The sequence below is a fragment of the Myxine glutinosa genome, chromosome 2, assembly GCF_964187855.1.
Source record: "Myxine glutinosa chromosome 2, kmMyxGlut1.1, whole genome shotgun sequence".
Classification (NCBI taxonomy): domain Eukaryota; kingdom Metazoa; phylum Chordata; class Myxini; order Myxiniformes; family Myxinidae; genus Myxine; species Myxine glutinosa.
In genome coordinates, this window is record NC_136262.1 from 159787103 (window position 1) to 159808321 (window position 21219).

General features: G+C 43.4%; 1 protein-coding gene across 3 annotated transcripts in view; it reads right to left on the reverse strand.

Annotated features, from left to right (window-relative positions):
- Positions 1-212: 212 nt before the first annotated feature.
- Positions 213-21219, reverse strand: part of MFHAS1 (multifunctional ROCO family signaling regulator 1) — a 54150-nt gene continuing 33143 nt past the window's right edge. Inside the window, exons 3-4 of one of the 3 annotated variants that reach the window (XR_013622405.1) lie at positions 3863-3981; positions 324-2288 (exon numbers count right to left, since the gene is read on the reverse strand). Coding sequence is in view for 2 of the 3 variants with exons in the window: in XM_068106869.2 (XP_067962970.2) it covers positions 1324-2288 (965 nt within the window). In the remaining variant the exon portion in view is untranslated. Of the gene's footprint in view, positions 2289-3214; positions 3337-3862; positions 3982-21219 lie in introns of all 3 variants that reach the window. The other 2 variants (XM_068106870.2, XM_068106869.2) reach the window with 2 other exon arrangements.

Here is a 21219-nt window from a genome sequence, read left to right on the forward strand (position 1 = left end):
CGGGCGGGGTAGAGCGTACGGGTAGCGTTTTTGTTTTTTTTTGGCAAGGAACGGGCACCCACGTACGGGCATGCCCTAGTATTTATAATTCACACAACTTCAACTCTGTCTCTTCTGTCTCTCGGCCTACGAGATTGATGTGTGACACAAATTCAGCAAAATTTGTGAACTATTATGACATCATTAATTTATAGATTGGCTTGATAATTTATACGTGCTGGTTCGTCTTCTTTATTCTCGCATGTATGCTATTCCATAAACATTTTTCAACATTAAAAAATCCTTTTTTTTTGGCAGAGCGGAGCAGATAAAAAGAAGCAAATCCTGAAATTTTTTTTATCATCGAAAATGGCAAAATTTCAAGAGTTAGGAGGGCATCATTTCCATTAACCTGTACATGTAAATCACATCCTAAAATACAAACCGGAAATTCTTTGGAAAAACATGCACCATATATATTTAACATACATTTACAAAACAGGATTTGCTTGGAATAGGTAATGCCAAAAGGTGTGTAAACAAACCTGTAGCTATGGCCTCAGATACAATATCGGCTCTGGGGATAGATGAACTGGAATTAGGGAAGACCGATTGATAAACTACATTGAAGATGCCTGTGCTAGGAAACATTGTCATCAAAAATACAATTCCCTGAGCAAGCATTGACAGCAAAATTTGCAAACAATCATGAGAAACGGCAATACGACTTGTAACAACATTATCTCTGGCAATAGCAGCGTACGACGATGCAATAGACCCTGTCCCGACACGAGCAATCCCCGGTCAGAGAGAGAATGCCGCGTATGTGCAAACGATGTGATACATTTCGATATTAATTTGTTAACAAGTCATTTACAAATCACAAAACTGCATCAGCGATTTTAGCCTCAAACGTCGAATCAAAGCTTTGAACAGATCCCTTGATTGCCTACGTAGCACCTTCCGGCATCCCATCTCCCTCAATGGCTTCGGTGTGTGACAAAAACGATTAAGTTGTGCAATCTTCAAAAACAGAAAGTGCTTAAGACGAACACAATGAAAGAAAACGAAAAAAGAAAATATTCAGATGGCTTCTTTGTCAAACAAGTTGAGTTTCTGCATTGTTCGATGTTATCAGGGGGGGAATTGATCACCATCTTGGATGCATGGATGTTCCACTGAGAAAATATCTTATGGATGAAAAGAAATGCAAAGTAACTTGTGGACATTTGTGAAGATGGGTCATCGGTGTCGACGGCAAAAGTCAGTTGTAAGAAACCATGAGAGTTCTTCACCGAATCACACCACTTCTGACAAACTTGTAACGCAGGTGGCAAGGCCCTTTTAGTTTTTACCACCAGGAAATAGAAGGTGCTTTTCAGAAGATTCAGTCACTGAAGTGGATGGAGGTCTCCCTGGACACCCTGCCGCACTCTTCACTGGCAAAGGAGGCTGGTCAGTTGGCTGTTCAGAAGATACACACTGTGTGCTGTGTCGCTGTGTTTTTGGCCTATGACTAGATGAAAGGGGAGAGCTATTGTTTGTGGAACATGGTGTGTAGCCAGGCCTAAAAGGCCGAGCAATCAAGGGAACCGTGTTAGATTTGATTCGTCCCAATGTAGTGGGCACTAGGGGTGGTGGGGGAGCAGGAGGAGGAGGAGGAGGGCGTCCATGCGGTGGTGTCCTCGGCTTTGCAGTTTGTACTGAATACGAGATAGCTGGTACCAGGGTTTCACATGAAGCGAGCGATTCACACGATGAAGGAAGGCTGAGACGACGAGGGGTGGGTGATGACAAAGGACAGCAAGACGGGCAACGGCTGCCCGGGGAGCCCGGTGAGCAAGGGCAGCAAGAGGGGCCAAGTGACTGGAAGGATCGATGGCCACGCTGCTTGCCAAACTCTGAAGTCGAGGTGGTATTGAGAGTGGCTGTAATACCCTGCACTAGTGAGCGGGAAAGATGAAAATCTGTGAGAGTCGACGCCAGTATTGGGGGATCTGCATTGGTAGAAGGCGAAGCAGGTGGAGCACTAGCTGGCCGTTTTGGAGGAAAGGATGATGTTGAGCGGCTGGGTGTCGATAAAGAAAAAAACCCCGGCGATGAAGGTAAGCTCCATGTGGTCACTGGAGGTGTTGAAGGCCGAGGATTGGTGTTAGGTGTAAAAGGATCAAAAGCAGATTTTGCCACAGTGGGGCTGAGTGAGACCGGTGTCGGTGGGAAGACAAGTGCAATGTTGACACCTTCGGTCGGGTGCAGAGGGCAAGCAACCTCTGAAACGCCGTCTGGCCGTGGCTGAGTGAGAAGCTCCCCTGTAGGATTAGGAGGTGAAAAAAGCATGAACAAATTAAATTAAAATTGGAATCATAACCAAAAATGTAAGCAGCTTGCAAGTTTTTTTGTCCCCCACATTTAAAATAAAAAACTCAGTTTTAGCAATTGCAGCGACAATATTTCAGTTCCAAATGGCTAACGATTTTATTTTAAAATTACCTATGAATCAGAGTAAACCGACATGCTTGCCGCATCATGGAGGTTTATCTGCTCTCTGCAATATTGGGTCCTGAATGATTAGCGATCTGCAGTATAGCTCTTACCTTTCATGACAGCAACAAGGTAAACTAGAACGGCACTTGGCAGAGCACGTACCTCCGCCAAGCTGAACAAGTTAAGCTTTATACCCAATCCTGGACAGGCCGGATCCGGATCTGGATCCGGATCTTCACCAAAATCTGATCGATTCGTCCTTGCCACGCACCAACCTTTCCACCAAGTTTCGTCCAAATCCGTCCATAACTTTTTGAGATATCGTGTTCACAGATAAACAAACAAACAGGGGTAAATACATAACCTTTGTCCACCTTCGGTGGTGAAGGTAACAGTACTACCTACCTCACAACCACTCTGTCCTCATTTTCTGCATCAACAACAGCGTAGCTACAAGAGCTAAACAAAGACTTGGAACATTACAGTGATGTCACTTTCTGAACCTTCTGTACATCTACAAAGCTCAAGACTGGAGTATGATAGACTTTAACAGTTGATGGATAGTAAACAATATTGGCAATATGTAGGCCAACAAAAGGCAAAACAAAAGGCAATATGTAGGCCAACAAAACATAGGCTCATGGAAGAGCGAGATTGCAAATAAAATTCACTCACAGTGGGGCAGTGGCACAACTGGAAGACACAACAAGCACGGGAGTAGATAGATAGGATAAAAAGAGAGTAGAACCACCTTTTGAGGCCATTTTTCCCCGCAGAGCAGGGGTCGGCCTTTTTTGGGCACCTCGGTCCCCTTTTTGAAGCAATGTTTTATGGCCGGATGCCCTTCCTGCCGCCAACCCTGTTGGTCGCCTCCTGCGACACACAGGGAATTACCAGTGAACTGGTACTCACTTTGCCGACCTCGGAAGGATGACAGGCTGAGTCAACCCCCCCTGGCATTAATTCAACAATCGACTGGGATTCAAACTCATGATCCGAGGATCCCAGGCCAGCACCCTAACTGCTAGGCCAACACCATGCATAAATATACTGACCTTCAAGTAAAAGGGGTTGATTGTGATGAGGAGGAGGGAAATTAATGGGGATAGGAAAAGCAGAGGTAGGAATACATACTGACTCAGTGGTGGTAGATTGCCAATTTGAAGCCTCACAAGATAGAGTGGGATTGAAAATATTCCAGAAGGCAGTTCCACAAGCAAGGGGTAGGCGGTGGGGGGAGGAAAGGGATGGATGAGAGGTGGTGGGAAGGGGAGAGAGGGGGGAGGGAAAGAAAAGGAGTGGACATGAGCAGTCGAGCTGTATTTTGGATGTTTCACAAAGGAAGCATTACCAGACGAGCAAATGCATTCTAGAAGGACTAGGGAGAGTGGCCACCAACCTGTGTGCGGTGAGAGAGGAGCAGGCCTTAGTGGTTCTGCTTCTTTGTGAGAGTTGCCAATGATGTTGAAAGCTTTGGATTCTACAGCATCCAAGAGAAAAGTATGAAGTAGCACCAACCTGTAAAGAAGAAGAAGAAGAACCATTAATTTCACGTCTTCAGATGCATAGGGCTGCTGAAGCAGTTTCTCCTTGTCGAGAGCGTACAATCCTGGTCGGGTCGCCACTCTGACGTCGAGTACTCGAATGGATCATTGTTCCCAGTAAGCTGGTACTCATTTTGCAGACTTCAGAAGGATGACACAGGCTGAGTCAACAACACCCCTTGGTGTCATGTTAACGGAACTACAGGGGCACTAACTCAGGACCCTAAGATCTTGAGCCAGCCACCTTGACCGTTAAACCAACACCAGGCCTTAGCCTGTAAGAGAGAGCAGTATTCCATGGCGTGGTGGACAAAGTCCTTGTAGGTTATGACCATTTGAGATTTAGCAGGAAAGTCTTGGCATGTTCTCCCCCCTCTCTCTCAACTTCCTCTCTGTATAAATCCCCTCTTTCTCCAAATCTGCCCCCCTCCCCCAATCCCCCTCTCTCTAACTCCTGCTCTCTTTCCAACTTCCATTCCCAGATCTGAAATAACTTGCTAATCCAGCATATTAAAAATTTTAATATGCAGTGCCTTCAGAAAGTATTCACACCCAATAGTTTGTTTCACATTTTGTTGTGTGACAGCCTGAATTTAGAATGGATTAAATAGAGATTTTTTTTGTCAATGATCTGCACATAATACCACAAAATGCCAAAGTGGATTTGTTTTTTTTGTTTTGTTTAAAAAAAAAGAAGAAGTAATTATAAATGAAAATCTGGAATGTCTCGAGTAAATAAGTATTCAACTCCTTTGCTATGACACTCCAAATTGAGCTCAGATGCATCCAATTTCCTTTGATCATCCTTGAGATGTCTCCACAACTCGAGTGGATTCCACCTGTGGCAAATTCAATTGATTGGACATGATTTAGAAAGAAACACATTTCTATATAGGATCCCACAGTTGGCAGGGCATATCCAAGCAGAAACTCTACCATGATGTCCAAGGAACTGTCCATATAACACCGAAATAGAATTGTGAGGAGGCATAGATCTGGGGAAGGGTATAATACAATTTCTAGAGTGTTGAAAGTTCCCAAGAGCACAGTGAGCTCCATCATTAGGAAATGGGAAAAATATGGAACTACCCAGGCTCTTCCTAGATCTGGCCATCTGACCAGATCCGGGCAAGAAGGACCTTAGTCAGGGAGGTGACCCAGAACTCAATGACCAAACTGACTACAGAGTTCCTTGTCTGAGAAGGGAAAACCTGCCAGAAGGACAACAATCTCTGTAGCACTTCACAGATCTAGTCTTTATGTGAGAGTGGTCAGACGGAAGCCACTCCTGAGAAAAAGGCACATGAAGCATGCCTGGAGTTTGAAAAAAAAGGCACGTGAAAGACTGAGAGTACGACAGAAATATGCTGTGGTCCAATGAGATGAAAATTGATCTCTTTGGCCTGATTGCAAAGTGCTATGTCTGGCAGAAACCGAGCACCGCTCACCACCCATCTAAAACCATCCCTTCCGTAAAGCATGGTGGTTGCAGCATCATGCTATGGGGATGCTTTTCAGTGACAGGGACTGAGAGACTTATAAGGATAGAATGAACAATGAATGGAGCCAAATACAGGCAAATTCTTGATGAGAACCTGCTTGAAAAATAACTTTGACGTAAAAGTCCTTGATTGGCTGAGCCAACGCCCAGACTTGAATGCCATTGAGAATATGTGGAGAGACTTGAAGATTGCTGTTCACCGACGCTCCCCATCCAACTTGACAGTGCTTGAGCAAATCTGCAAGGAAGAATGGGATAAACTCCCCAAATACAAATGTACAAAGCTGATACAGACATACTGTTATGGATTCGTCACTTCCGTTGTTGTGGTTCTCATCCACTGTAAACATTTTTGGTTCCATGTACTATTATTGTTATCGTTTAAGTGAAATAGAGATCACTGTTTTCAAAAGGTAAAAAAAGTTAATGTTTTAAAAAGAAACCGGAAACCGGATGAAGAGGAAGAGGAAAAGAAGGCGGAGCAAGTGAGGTCGGAGAAGGAGCTGAGCTGCTTGGAGGTCTGGAGCAAACGCTGGCGAACGAGGGTCACGAGTGAACTTTGGGTTTCCTGGGAAAGGGATTCCTGCGACAGAGTTGTTATCGCTGTGACAGATAAACCTGCGTGACAGGTTTTGCGGTTGATTCCGAAGAGAATCATTGGAGTGCCGTTACGTCTCGAGAACGGACCGTTGGCCATTTTGCCTCACGCCTGATTTCGCATCGCTCCAGGTTTTTCACCTCGCTCCAACCATTTCAACGCATCCAGCCGTTAGCTTGGTTTGCATGTGTAACGTGGATTTCGAGTGGGAATTTGCGGTTCGCCGTATGGGGAGCCGTTGAACATCCATACCCGAAGGTGTGATTTCCCAGTCGCCTCTTGAGGGTACCTTTGCCCATCTTTGGCAGTGTGACTGTCAACCGAACGGGATTCTGGTCTCGAAGAGACATCGTTCTGACAATCACTGGAGCGTGGATCGACTTTGGCTTGATGCCGGGATAGAGACATTGGGAATGTTCTTTTCGCTCACTTGGAGCACAGTGAGTTACATTGTACGAAACTGATGGTACCATCATAGGAATGATATATTGGTTGTACAATTGATTAATATTGTTATTGTACTGTTATTCTTGTGTGATCTTAATACAATACTTGTTTGTTGGTAACAATTGGTGTGGTTTCACCATTGATCTTTGACACACAGAATAACACATCTTTCTGCCGTGACTCCTCTCGGGGCTCGGAGGTACACCGTGACCGGGGTTTGGGGAGGAGCTCGTAACACATACCCAAGAAGACTCGGAGCTGTAATCACTGTCAAAGGCGCTTCCACAAAGTATTGCCTTAGGAAGTTGAATACTTAAGGGAATTCGATATTTGTTTAAGTTTTTTTTTTAATTCGTGAGAACTTCTAAAAAAAACAAAAAAACACTGACATTATGGGGTATTCTGCCTAGATCAGTGAGAAAAAAAAAATCTCAATTTTATCCATTTTAAATTCAGGCTGAAACAGAACAAATTGTGAAAAATGTCAAGGGGTGTGGATACTTTCTGAAGGCACTGTACAGACCCTAGTTACATCCCATAATTCCTTCCAATTCCCATCTTGTCAAGTAACTATGCCTGGGGAGTTATTGGCGAAAAGGATAACATTTGCACAGCAACATCCAGTCTCTGTCATTAGGCATCCAGAGTTAACAGTTGAAACAAGAGAGCTGTTGACTTTCAATGCCAGGCCCGAGAGATCGGAAGCACAATCACTCCAAGAACGCTGATCATTATTTTCCAAGCTAATTCAGGTTGTCAATGTACGCAAATAATTAATGAAAATGTCACACTTGTTGTGAAAAACCAATTGCACTATTTGTTATTTAAAAAAAAAAAATGTTCTATTGGATTCATTGCCAACTTTGCCACTAGATGGAACCAAAGCAAATAAGAAAACCTGAACGAATTTCCAACCACCGGTAAGTATGACATTCCATTCCAATCATAGTCACGGGTTTGGTCGCAGAGTCCTGCGTGTATGCTCGTCAGAATAACCAAAGTCCTCTCTCTCGCCCGTATGCCCAGCTCTGCCCGGTTTGGAATTCTAACATGTTACGAATTGGGCTTGCATGGACGGTACAATATTTTCAATACTCAGACACTGGAAGCATAGCAAGAACAAAAGGTGTCAATACCTTTACAGGAATGCGAGTACGGTAATACCGTATCTATAACCGGCTTGTATTCGACCCGTCTATTTAACGTACAGGTTTCTTTGGAAGAAAATCACTACAAGTCGTATGTGCTCAATATAACATAACAATTGCATAAACTGTTACAATAACAATGATTCACCAAATGAAAAGCTCACTATTATTATTAGTCCCCTACCGGTGTACACCGGAGGGGACTATAGGCGAAATGTCCCTCCGTCTGTCCGTCCGTCAGTCCGTCAGTCCGTCACGTCAGTCCGTCACGCAAAGAGCAGTTTTCCGGACTTTTTTTCTAAACCCTTAATGCTAATGATTTCAAACTTGGCATATGGTTTCCTCATGATAAGTGACAGATCAAGTTCGAACTTCACGACATTTCGATCATTTTTGACAAAGTTAGGGCACTTTGAACTTTGGGAATTCTGATAATTCTGATGATCCTTAACTCAGTGCCATTTTTAGTTTTAATTTCCTTTAAAAAACATTTTCTCTGCAATAATAGGACCGATTGAGATAAAATTTTCACCGTAGGAGGGACTCGGTCTGTAGAATATTTTAATCGTAATTATGACGTCACAGGTCACGTGGTTCGGCCGTCATATTGTTTTTTGTGAAAACACAAATCCAATTTTCTCCAAAACGCCTGAACAGATCGAGGCCAAACTTTGCAGGCAGAATCGCATACCCATGACGAACAAAAAAGTCAGCGAGCAGGATGTCATGCATCACACGGTTTCAGAGTTATGACGTTTTTAAGCATGAACCTTTAAAACCGAGCCCCTCCCTCATTTTTGATCCAATCGAGGGGAAACTTCACAGATCTGTTCAGCATGTCAGTCTACTAAAATGTCCTTTTGGAATTTGCGATAGGGCACGTGGTTTGGCAGATATGATATTTTTAAAAAAAAAGTATATCTCTTGAATCGCCAGTACCTCAGACTGTGAGTTGGTAATTATATAATTCACACAGTGCAATACGTGCAGGACGCTCCAAGGAGCGACCTTGGGGGCTTATCAACGAGGCGAGGCGTGACACACATGTGTCTCAGCATACCTGAGATCAAGTTTGAAAACCAGCATCAACCGTGCATAAATTTGCATATTCGATCATTTTTGACAAAGTTATGGCACTTTGAACTTTGGCAGGGGACATGTATTGCAGCGCAATACTCAGAATGCTTGTTATTATTGTGAAGGCAGTATCATTTCTGGCTATGTTTCTATCACAATCAGGAATATTACAACTGAACTCAAACCCCTTCCTGAATATCGCAAATTATTAAGCCTCCCCCTTTCGGATAGAGGGAGCCTTACATCTGTTGTAGGGTTGGTTTCTACAATTAGTGCCGCCATTTTTTAATGGTACCTTAGACTTCCTTCGACCCCCAGAAGTACTAAACCACCATTTAGTTTTTTTTCTTTTCCTTCCTTTTCTCTGTCACTGTCCACACTGTATCTCAGAGCCAGCTGGGACTTCAGAAATGAAATGTTTCAACAATGGGAATGCAAGGTTTGCACCTTGACTCAATTTGTTTGTGCCTTGGTCTTTTTTGGCCTTGACCCAATTTGAAGGTCATGACCTAATTATGCACATTTTAATATTTTTTAAACTACAACTCGACTAAGGTTTGTCCAATAAGAATGAAATTGCTCTCCAGATAGCCTAGAGAAAGCCTCATTTACATCATACCCCAACAAGGTTAAAGGTCAAGGTAGAATTGCAGTCTGACAAAAATAACGTTTTCTATCATCGCTCAAATTTTCCAATGTGGAATATCAAAGACTGCTTGGACTTCCAAATTGTTCTTGCATTGTAATAGTGTACCCTGCACTGAAGTTGTGCACCTGATATTTGATTTGCGTCCTTGACCTACTTTTTTCGGATTGCGACCTCTTTAACAAAAACATCTTTTTGATCATAATTTGAATAACTTCTCTCTGATTTACGTGATTTTCAGCTTTATGGATCGATTGGAGAAAGATGGGGAGACATTTCCTTAATTTACACTCTATCCCTAAATGTTGAACGTCAATGACATATGGTGGTCTGAAAAAATATGGCCATCATTGGATCGCAGGGAGGCTTACCCTTTGGATATCGCTTTGTGATCACAGATATTTAGTTAGACTTGCTATTCCATTGAAATAATACCATGTGGGAAAGGATGAAAGGATGCTCATGACAACAGTGATTGAAAGGCCTGCACTTGACTGTTGGACCACGGGATCGGTTTCATTAAAATTAATTATTTTAGTACTTGGGAATATGTAAGAGCATCGGAATAAACCAACAATGAACGAGAACGGCACTCGGAATTGTGCATACCTCTGCTAGGCTGAACAGTTTACGATTTGTAGCCCACCGATAGGTCGGATCTGCATCCGGACCTTAACTAAAATCGAATCGTCACCTCCCCATCTCATCCACCAAGTTTTGTCACAATCTGTCCACAACTTCTTCAACTATCATGCCATACTGTATATATCGTTTTTGGCCTCATCTATAATGGTGAAGAATCATTTAAAAGATCCATAAGGCAAATGCATTTGTGTTGATCGGATCAATAATTGCTTGATAAAAAGGTGTAGTCATCTGAAAAGTGGTACAGGAAGTTCTCGAAATAGACAAAGGTTACTGATATAACATTTTGTCCAAGAATGCTGGCATAAAGGAATGAAATTAAAAATAAAAGACGGTAATAGCCGGCGAAGCCGGTGTTGTGAATGAACGCGTACGTATTATGTTGAAAAGCCAGATTTTGCTGAATCCTTTGAGAATTTCGAAGCTTTGACGCACCAAATCGCTCCATGGAGGCCGCCATCTTGCGGATGCGGAAGTATGCATAAAAAATTGCGAAAAAGGTCAATAGGAGTTTGTTTCACCCGTCTTTTTTTGATTCACAATCTTATGCACCTCTAATTTGTAATTAAAATACTTTAAGACCAACCTCGTTCCCTGGGCCCGCACGGGCCCTGGTTATCTTCAACGAAAATCGTCACCAAACACCGGAACCAATGAGATTCGAGCATTTGAAAAAATATTTCAAAAAAGCTTATTACCGGGACCGCCTTTCGGAAGCTGAAAACGGCGTCAAATATTCTAAAATTGACGAAGAATTATTTTTTAGAAATCTCGCGGCCATAGGGCATAGTTTTTCACGGCCGGAAATATCCGAAGTTGAGACGAAATTCAATGAATTAATCAAGAAGGAAATTTTATAAATTTTAATCTCATCCAGAATGCAAATGGTGTCATTTTGAACTAGGTACGGTACCTACAACTACCTACTACCAACTACCTAACCTACTGATGCCATAGTGATGGGTAAAATAGTGGCAAGAGGCTTTGGCTTCGCCGACTCATTGCGGCTTTGCAGTAGGGTACTAGTAGGAGTGGCATGCTGCTGGCTCGCCATACAATCCAGCCCGCCATCGGTAGGAAGCCCCTCCATTTTCGCTTTGGAAGCGAGTTTCCTTGGAGAGTTGTCATTGGCAGGAAGCTTGAGTTGCAAATCTCGGTGGTACCAGATCCTGAGAAATATGCATGGAATATAACCAAGGACAACTATCTACCTCTTGCTTGAGGTTCAGGTCATTGATTCGACGTTGCTGAAAAAAATATATATATAATAATAATAATAACTTGCACGTACAAAAATCAAAACAAAAAACTTGCATAAAATCCAAACGAGTGGTTAGCAGTTTGAGTATCTGTCTATATTGTACTGAAACGTTGTTTTAAAACGTCCAAGTAGCTCACAAAGAAAGAATTATGGAAACTTGAGCGAACAGATGTGGAGCCAGATCATACATGTACGTTTTGAACACAAGTTCGAATGGAAGGACGTCGGTTTTTGAAACGAGCTACTGAAATGAAGACATAGGCGGAGGAGTTAAGATCACATACGTAACGAGTTTGAAGCAGGATTTGAAGGCCAGCTTTGTTATGCGGTCCAGAAGAGGGAGGTCATGGCTGATGATGATGCTTCGAGTTCAAAAGACTGAACGTCTTTTAGTTGCTGACCGTGGAAATAGACAGATGGGCTCATCAAGGTGAGACTACAGTTTGCCAGGACAGAACGGCGTGTTCAATTTGTGAAACCCACCTCAAATAAACTCCTGATCAGCAGAGAATGACGCAGCTTTGGGTGTGATGGTGACCTATGGCACAATCATTTGGAAAAAAGGCAGGAAGGGTTTTCCAGAGCATCTGAGAGGTCATTTGGATATATTAGGACTAAGAATGGACCAAAGACGCAATATGGGGGCACTTCAGCCTCCATTGAGAGAAGGGAGGAAAGGATTTCATTGATATAGCAACGTATTGACTGTGCAAGTGGAGGAAATCACAAAACCAGGTATGGAAGGTGGACTTGTATGCCGCAGGTAGAGAGGATGATGAAGCAGGGCGGAATGTCAGACTGTGTTGCATATCCAAGATATGGCTAAGATGGTTCATTGGTTCTGACATGTTGTTTGATATGTTGAGTCTCCGGAGAAGGAGAAGCAGCAGCAAGTCCAATGTCCATAGTTGAGTAAAGTGTTTGGAACATAATCCAACTTGACGGTCAGACATCAGTCCGTTTAAAAAGAGGAAAGACAACATCATTGACAGAGATGATGGATTTGGTGCTTCAATGTTAATGATGAATGATTAAGAAGTTGCAACGAAAAAGATGGGATATGGGATTTATGGGATCTAGAATTTGGAGAGTGCACTAATCACACAACAGCCTGTTCTTTTCGAAAGGTAGAACTGGGTGTTGAGAGCAGCAGCAAGTTTAAGGTCCCATACCAAAGACACCTCACCCGCAATGCAACAGTCTGTCTGCAACGGAGCAGGAAATGTATTTACAGTCAGACCAGGAACGGAATCAAAAATAGATATCTCAAAGGAGAGTACCCCACCTATGAGCTACCCAATCATCCCATCAACACCGTAGTGCATGTGGTCGAAGGTCCTGTGGGCTTGGCAACATGTGACGCTACAGAGGCTTCTTGCCAGCATGATTTTCCCATCAGCTATCAGTTGTTCATCCAAAGCCAGGCTAATGTTGCTGCAACTCTGAGAAGGATGTGAAGCTGAATAATCTCAAATGAGCATCCTCATGAGATTCAGCACTGCTCGTGCTCCATCACCGACATCACGTGAGGAACTATGGTCATGGCCATTTTACCTCGTCGTCAATGATGGGATATGGGATTGATGGATTCTGTACATCTGAGGATTTTGTTTTGTACCAGGAGTGGAGAAAGCTCAACGTGAACATTCTTGATGCACCTCTTGCTCTCCATGCCTAATGCACCTCTTGCTCCTCGTGTCTCTCCCATTGATGGAAAGGGCAAAGACCTGTGGCCAATGCAGATCGGTGACTTCAAGATCATTTTAGTTTCTTTTTTTAATGAATGTAGGGCTAACAAGTCAGGAGACGACGATAGTTCACGAGCGAGCGGTATTCATTGACAAAGGACGGACTATAACCGAAACAGGCCCGGACAGGCCAGGCCTGGAAATGTCAAAACGAAGGTTACTGACCTTGAAATGAGATAGAAAATAATGTATAATCAGTTATGAGGTTAGTAAGCTATAAAATACCGAAAATTCGGTGAAAAATGAAATGAAAAAAAAAAAGACAAAATAAATGACAATTTTTTTCTTTTTTTCAAAAAAAACAAAACATGAAATATGAAAGATCGAGCACCGTAGGGCTAGACACATGACATTGGCCTAACCAAATATCGAAACCCCTGTCAGATTCCACCAAACCCCTCGGAGAAGATGTAGCTTGAACTCGATTACCCCCTAAAAAGACATCTTTTTCGGGCGTGGCTCCGCCCACAATGGGCGCAATACGCCCACTCTAGGCAGGACACAACTAGATCATGATATCAACCTCCCACGCAAGTTTCATCAAGATCGGATGATATCATCGGGTAGTTATGCTGCGGACAGACAGACACACAGACACACTCAGACAGACACACACACATGACGAATATAGTGGTCACTTGATAACTCGTGAACCAATAGTGGGGACTGCAGATAAATCACAGGAAGCACAAAGATACGAGGAGAGATCAGTATACCTCATTGTTATTCCTTCACTTTCACCTCCTCTACAAAAACCATGATCTTTTCTGCCCCCATTAGCCCCACTCCAAGCCCTTCCCTTTCCAAGTTTCCAGTTTTTCTTTCCTGAGAGTTTACTTCTGTATGTATCTTGTCCATCCAGTGCATCCTTCCCCATCCCTCATTCCACCCCACATACATCATCTGTCCAAGTCTCCCTCTATTTTGTCCCTCATCCCTGTTGTTAATGTATTTCTCTTCTCCTGTACATTATCTCCGCCACCGAAGGTGGAGGGAGGTTATGTTTTCAACCCTGTCTGTCTGCTTGTCTGTCTGTGTGAACAAGATATCTCAAAAGGTTGTGGACGGATTCGGACGAAATTTGGCAGAGATGTAGCTCATGTGACACGGACGAAATTGTTAGATTTTGGTGAAGATCCGGATTCGGATCCGGCTACTAGAATTTTTTAAGTGTTTAAGCGATTCGTCACCATTATGAGATGGGGCCAAAAGCGATACATAGTAGGAGATCTCAAAATGTTGTGGACGGATTTGGACGAAACTTGGTGGACAGGTTGTGTGTCTGACAAGGACGATTCGATTCGATTTTGGTGAAGATCTGAATATGGATTCGGAAACGAGATTTATTTAATTTTTTTAAGCGATTCTTCATTGAGTGATGGGGCTAAAAACGATACATAGCAGGAGATCTCGAAAAGTTATGGACGGATTTGGACGAAACTTGGTGGACATGTTGCGTGTGTGACAAGGACGAATCGATTCAATTTTGGTGAAGATCTGAATGTGGAATCGGATACAATAATTAATTAATTTTTCAAGTGATTCTTCACCATTGAGAGATCGGGAGAAAAGCGATATATATAACATGATATTCAAAAGTTATGGACGAGTAATGAATAAACTTGGTGGACGAGTTGGTTAGGTGACAAGAACAAGCCGATTAGATTTTAATTCAGGTCCGAATCCAGATCCGGCCTATCAGTGGATACAAAACATAAACTGTTCAGCCTGGTGGAGGTTTGTGCTCTACCGAGTGCCGTTATAGTTTTGTTATGTTACGTCGTGATCCGCTCTATGTTCGAGCTCTTCCACGAGCCTTGACTTTATATGCAAAAATAAATAAATAAATAGAAAGTCTCAAAATGCAAAGCCCGCCCATGTCCGCTTTATCCTCAAAGTAAACTTGACGAAAACAACTAAAACCAACGACAACAACAAAAACAACGAACTTCGAATTATTTTCTCCATATTGCCCCAATAAAGGTTTGCTGAAAAATGTATGATAGCTCAAATTATAAAAAGGGTATAGACACAGAGACATACACACACAAAGACGCACTCAACGACATACACTCAACGACACACACACACACACTCAACGACACACACACACACACACTCAACGACACACACACACACTCACACAGGGACACACACACAGAGAGAGGGACACACACACACACAGAGGAACACACACACACAGAGGAACACACACACACACACACACACACACACACACACACACACACACACACACACACACACAGAGGGACACACACACACACACACAGAGGGACACACACACACACACACACACACACACACACACACAGAGGGACACACACACACACACAGAGGGACACACACACACACAGAGGGACACACACACACACACAGAGGGACACACACACACACACAAAGGGACACACACACACACACAGAGGGACACACACACACACACACACACACACACAGAGGAACACACACACACAGAGGGACACACACACACAGAGGGACACACACACACAGAGGGACACACACACACAGGGACACACGCACACAGAGGGACACACGCACACAGAGGGACACACGCACACAGAGGGACACACGCACACAGAGGGACACACGCACACAGAGGGACACACGCACACAGAGGGACACACGCACACAGAGGGACACACGCACACAGAGGGACACACGCACACAGAGGGACACACGCACACAGAGGGACACACGCACACAGAGGGACACACACACACACAGGGACACACACACACAGGGACACACGCACACAGAGGGACACACACACACACAGAGGCACACACACACACAGAGGCACACACACACACAGAGGCACACACACACACGGGGAGGCACACACACACACAGAGGCACACACACACACGGGGAGGCACACACACAGCGAGGCACACACCCACAGGCAGCAAATCAGTGTCTCCCGGTGCATGGGGGACGGGCTCAGGACGTCTCTTAATGTCCTTGTCAATGTTGCTTGTACAAGGTCCTCCATGAGCCATTTTCACAATGTTGCTAAAATCCCTTTAGACGTGCTTGTGCACTTCATGAATTGCTTCTGCTAGCTGTGGCACACCATACTCCCACAAACCTCTCCCACCCAGCCCTCCCCAACACACCCCCCCCCTCTCCCTCTCCCTCTCCCTCTCCCTCTCCCTCTCCCTCTCCCTCTCTCTCTCCCTCTCTCTCTCTCTCTCTCTCTCTCTCTCTCTCTCTCTCTCTCTCTCTCTCTATCTCTCTCTCTCTCTCTCTCTCTCTCTCTCTCTCTCTCTCTCTCTCTTTCTTTCCCTCCAATCCTTTCGTCTCAACCCTCTGTGTTTCCCTCCCTTTTCAAAATGTAATTTCTCAGCTCCCTGCACTTTCGCTCACACAATGCAGAGATGCTAGGGGTTAACATTAAATGGTACAAATGATGACACATGTGAAATTGCTTTCTTTATCATGTAAATAACCCCAGTGGTGGAAGGAGAATGTTCTCAAGAGGAAAATACAAAGCTAACCTGCATGGCTGGTTGGCAGCTGCCAAGATTGACAATAATGGTAATGGTCCCTCTATCACTTCTCTGCACATAAACTGGTTTCCGTTTGTTTGTTTTTTGTATACAAGATCGAGGCTCGTGTAAGAGCTAACATGAATGACAAAAAAACAAACCGACACATACGACGAAATAAAGGGAGCGGGAGACAAGATGGGGAGAGAGGGGGAAGCACACAAGTACAACATTTGAGAGCAGGGACATCGGGAGATCTGTGGGAGGGTGAGGGCTTGGGGGGAGGAGGAATGGGAAGGGGGGGTGGGGGGTGGGAGAGGTATAAAACACATGGACACTGCTAGGACTTCCAGGAAAGAAGTCAGTATTTCAAAAACGTGGATCTGGGGTGAATTAACAGGGGTAGAAAAGATCAAGGTTTTGGATGGGGGAAGATAAGAGATGGTGGTGAACAGCTGTTTTAAAGACCTGGAGGGAGGAGTGGGATTGAAGAGAGTGAGGGAGTTTGTTCCAGAGGCGGGAAAAAAGAGGAATGAAAGAGTGAAGGTGAGCAGAGAATCTTGATTTTGGCAGTTTCACGAGAAGAGGGTTGCTGGCAGATCTTGTGCGACCTGTAGGAATATTTGGGGGACAGAGCACAGACAGAGCTGGGGGAGCAAGGCCGGAGAGGAGTCGGTAGAAGACAGAAAAGACCACCCACCTGCCTGCGGTGAGTGAGTGAAAGGCCCTCGGAGTTAGCTTCATCGCAGGAGATTCCAATGATTCTGTAAGGTTTGGTTTCAACAGCGTGAAGATGAGCTAGGTGTGAGGCAGGAGCACCAGCCCAGAGGGGAGAGCAGTATTCCATTGAGCTGCGAATGAAAGCCTTGCATATGGTGAGGAGCTCAGGTGTGCCAAGGAAGGACTTCGCATGACGGAGGATGCCTAGTCGGCGACTGGCTTTGGAGGCCAGATTTGAAATGTGGTTTTCCCAGGAAAGATCATGGCAGATAGTGAGACCCAAAAGCTTGAGTGACAGAACTTCTTGGAGAGGATTGTTGATTGTTGAACCTCTTGGAGAGGAAAGGATCTTGGAGAGGAGAGGATCCTTCTTTTAAAACTTAAAATCACAAGGTGGCACCAATGAAGTCTCAACTACCACAACTAGCAAATGTACACAGTCTTGGAGATATGTATAAGGATCCATAAATTAAACTCGAGAGTTCATAGCACACCTTACTTGAAAGACAAAGACATGGGCGGAGTGCATGAGCGGGAAATTTGATAGGTCGAGATGACATAAAATGTTGTAAAATTTCGTCCAAGTACTGCTAAATGGAGGGTTTTTGAAAGTGGCAAAAAGGCGATCTGTGTTTACAGTATTCAAGTACAGCATATAATTTAATTTCAATAAAATTAAGATTCCAAAATCTAAATAAAATAACGTTTGTCGGGAAAAAAAATTCCGGAGGTTTACCGCCATTGAATGCAGCGTCTTTTACACCACCATATCTAACGTGTTACAAATGAGTTTGTCGTGCCTGTTGATTGTGTCCTTTATGACGTTCTAAAAACAGTGAGATTCCTGTTTGGAATGATTTTCAATTATGTTTGACTGCCAGACAGGCACATAGAGTAAGATAATTTTTATCTCGCTCCTCTCTGTGCATGTTCGATCAGGCTGAACGCAGAGCCAAAGAAGACCACTGTTGAATTGAATCTTCGTTTTTCCGAATCATGTTCCGATTTGTGTTTAAAATATTGTTTTCCGATTCATGTTCCAATTTGTGTTCGAAATATAACATTCAATTGAAATTAAGTTTTTCCGAGATCATAAATTGATGTTTGTAGACAGTAAGACAGACAGACAAAGTGAGCCGATTGCTTAACCCCACTTTTCGTGGGGGTAGGTAATTACTAATTTTACTTTATGGTAGAGCTTTTATCAAAAAGGATTCACAAAAATGGATGCAAGGCTTTTACAAGTGGAAAGTACAGGAAGGATAAGACGTATTGTCATCAACAATGACCTGATGGTATCCATGCAATGGGAATAGGTAAACCGCAATGGGTAGACAAGACCACGTGAAGCGAAGGTCATTCGCGAGGAAGCTGGGATTTTACAGACAAGCCAATGGTGGGTGATATAGCAGTCTTCTTGAAACCAACTCAACTTACTAAAGCTTAAAATGCAAGATCCTAATACAGCTGCTTTCAGCTAGGTTTTAACACCCACAACCTCTGGGATGCGAATCTAGTGTCCACACCAATATGCCATCACTTTCCTGACACCGACCCCTCCTCGCCCCCACTACATTCAGGCATTCTGCCAAAGTATATAATTATGTACATCTCAAACCCTATTCACCTAGCCAATCTATTAATTACGTAAGCACAGCTTGAACTGAGAGAATCATACTAAAATACGCCATTTGTGTCTGTCCGTCTGTCTGATGAATTTTTGACGCCAATACATTCCGTCCTTACTTATCCAATCTCAACCAAACTTGACAGGATGCCCAAGGGTTACATAATGAAGGTTGTAGCGCGTTCATTTGCCCCCTTCCCCAAGGGGGTTTCCTCCCCCCGAGCAAGTTTGCCCACCATTGCCGTCAATGGGGTTGCGCGTTGAGGTGTATATAAATGTTAAATTAGCTTTATCGTGGCGTATTTCCAAAGATGATTTAATCGTGGCGTTTTTCCAAAGATGAGTTTAATAACAAAATTAATGATAATCGCATATTATTAATGTTATGACAAAACAATATTAATACTAATAATGTCCCACTTCCCCAAGGCGTTTTTCCTGCAGTGATAACGTGTTTAAATAGCTTATTGTTATAATGGTGTTTCCGTGGGAGCAACATCTTCTACAGGAAGTAAAAATATTATAAACCACAAACACGTATGCTTAGCTTTTTAAACAGTCGCTAATGCTCTTTATAACACTAAATGAAGAAATTTGGAGGAATCCCGACATCCGTGAAGTAAGGTTTACTTACAGAACTGAAGGAAGATCTACTGTACTCTATATAACCCACAAATGTTGGGTTAATAACATGGCCCTTTCTGCCACCACCGTGGCATTTTTCATAGCAAACTTTTGAAATTCTCTCCTGCTGTTTGATACTAAACTGAAAGGGAGGAAGCCCAGGTTGTGCTCATTTACCAAGCAGCTAGCTAGCGCTTGCCAAGCCAGCCGTTCCTTCACGGTTTTGAATGGAGTGCTTGCTCGAATGCTTAAACCACTTGGCGATCTTTTCACAAGAAACTTGGTAAATGAACACACACCCAATGTTCTTGAGATCCGTCCATAGATCGACTGTAATCTATATACCCCAAAGAGGAATGACCCTTCCTGCCCCTTCCGGAGTCTGCGGGTGTACTAGCTAAATAAATGCACATAGGGTGGGAACAGGAAGAGCACGGAAAGGGCACGTTTGGAGCATCAGGAGGAAATGGGGGCTAGGGAGCTGGATGGATCAAACATTCCACCATATTTGTCTGCATTAAAAAAAAGTATGGCTCCTTTAATGTTCTATATATTATTATTCTCATAAATGTAATCTAAAGTAACATGTATAATGTATATGCATTCTGCAAACATTTTATAATCAACTGAACCTCAGCCAGGAACATAAAGTGGGTTATTTAGGGTACAACCCTAAATGTAGACAGGAGACAGGAGACGGGAGACAACTTGAACCTCTACATTTTTCCGAAAGTAAAGCAAGAATTCATGTTTACAAACAAGTACAAACAGAAATTGCTCGTTCTTCTTAAGGAAGATTAATGGGAAAGTGTCAGAATCGCACGAGAAGATAGCAGGACTACATCAAACAACGGTAGGTGGCGTGGGGATGAGGGAGTCATTGCCCCAGGGTAAAATCATGTAAACAACGCTTTTCGACGCCAAACTCGGTTGTGCTCATGAACAAGTTATTTTGGCTCCCACTCCTTCCACTAAACACACCACCGAGCATCATATAGCAATACAACACGGTTGGACATTTTCAATGCCAGCTTGGGAGAAAGGCTATCAGTTCATTTTTACCACACGCACGCGAAGCGAAAAGCGGGCCCAAGCAATTGGTTTACTTTGTCTGTCTTTCTGTCCGTCTCCCGAGCTTGGAAGAAAGGCGAGTCTACAAAGAAAGGCGAGAAAGGCCCTGTCTACAAACATCAGTTTATGATCGAGGATTGAAATTCAATGTTATATTATGAACACGAATCGGAAAACGAACCTGTAGTTTAGCAGTACTTTGGCTCTGAATTTGTCACAATCGTGCATACGCAGAGGTGTAAGACAATATTTTTAAACTCTGTCTTCCTGTCTGGCATCAAACAGAATTGAAAATCATTCCAAGCAGGAAACGTACAGTTTTTATGGACATCATAATGGACTCAAACAACAGGCATGAAGGAAGCACGAATGTAACGTGTTAAATAAGGCGGTGTAAAAGACATTGGGTAAAACGGCGATAAACTTCCAGAATTTTTTTTCTATGACCTTTAAAATTTTCACTTTATTTCAATTGAATTATATTGTTGAGACTGTATAAATCGAATCGCCTGTAACATCAAAAACCCTTCCGTTTAGCAGTACCTGGAAAAAATATTACGACATTTTATGTC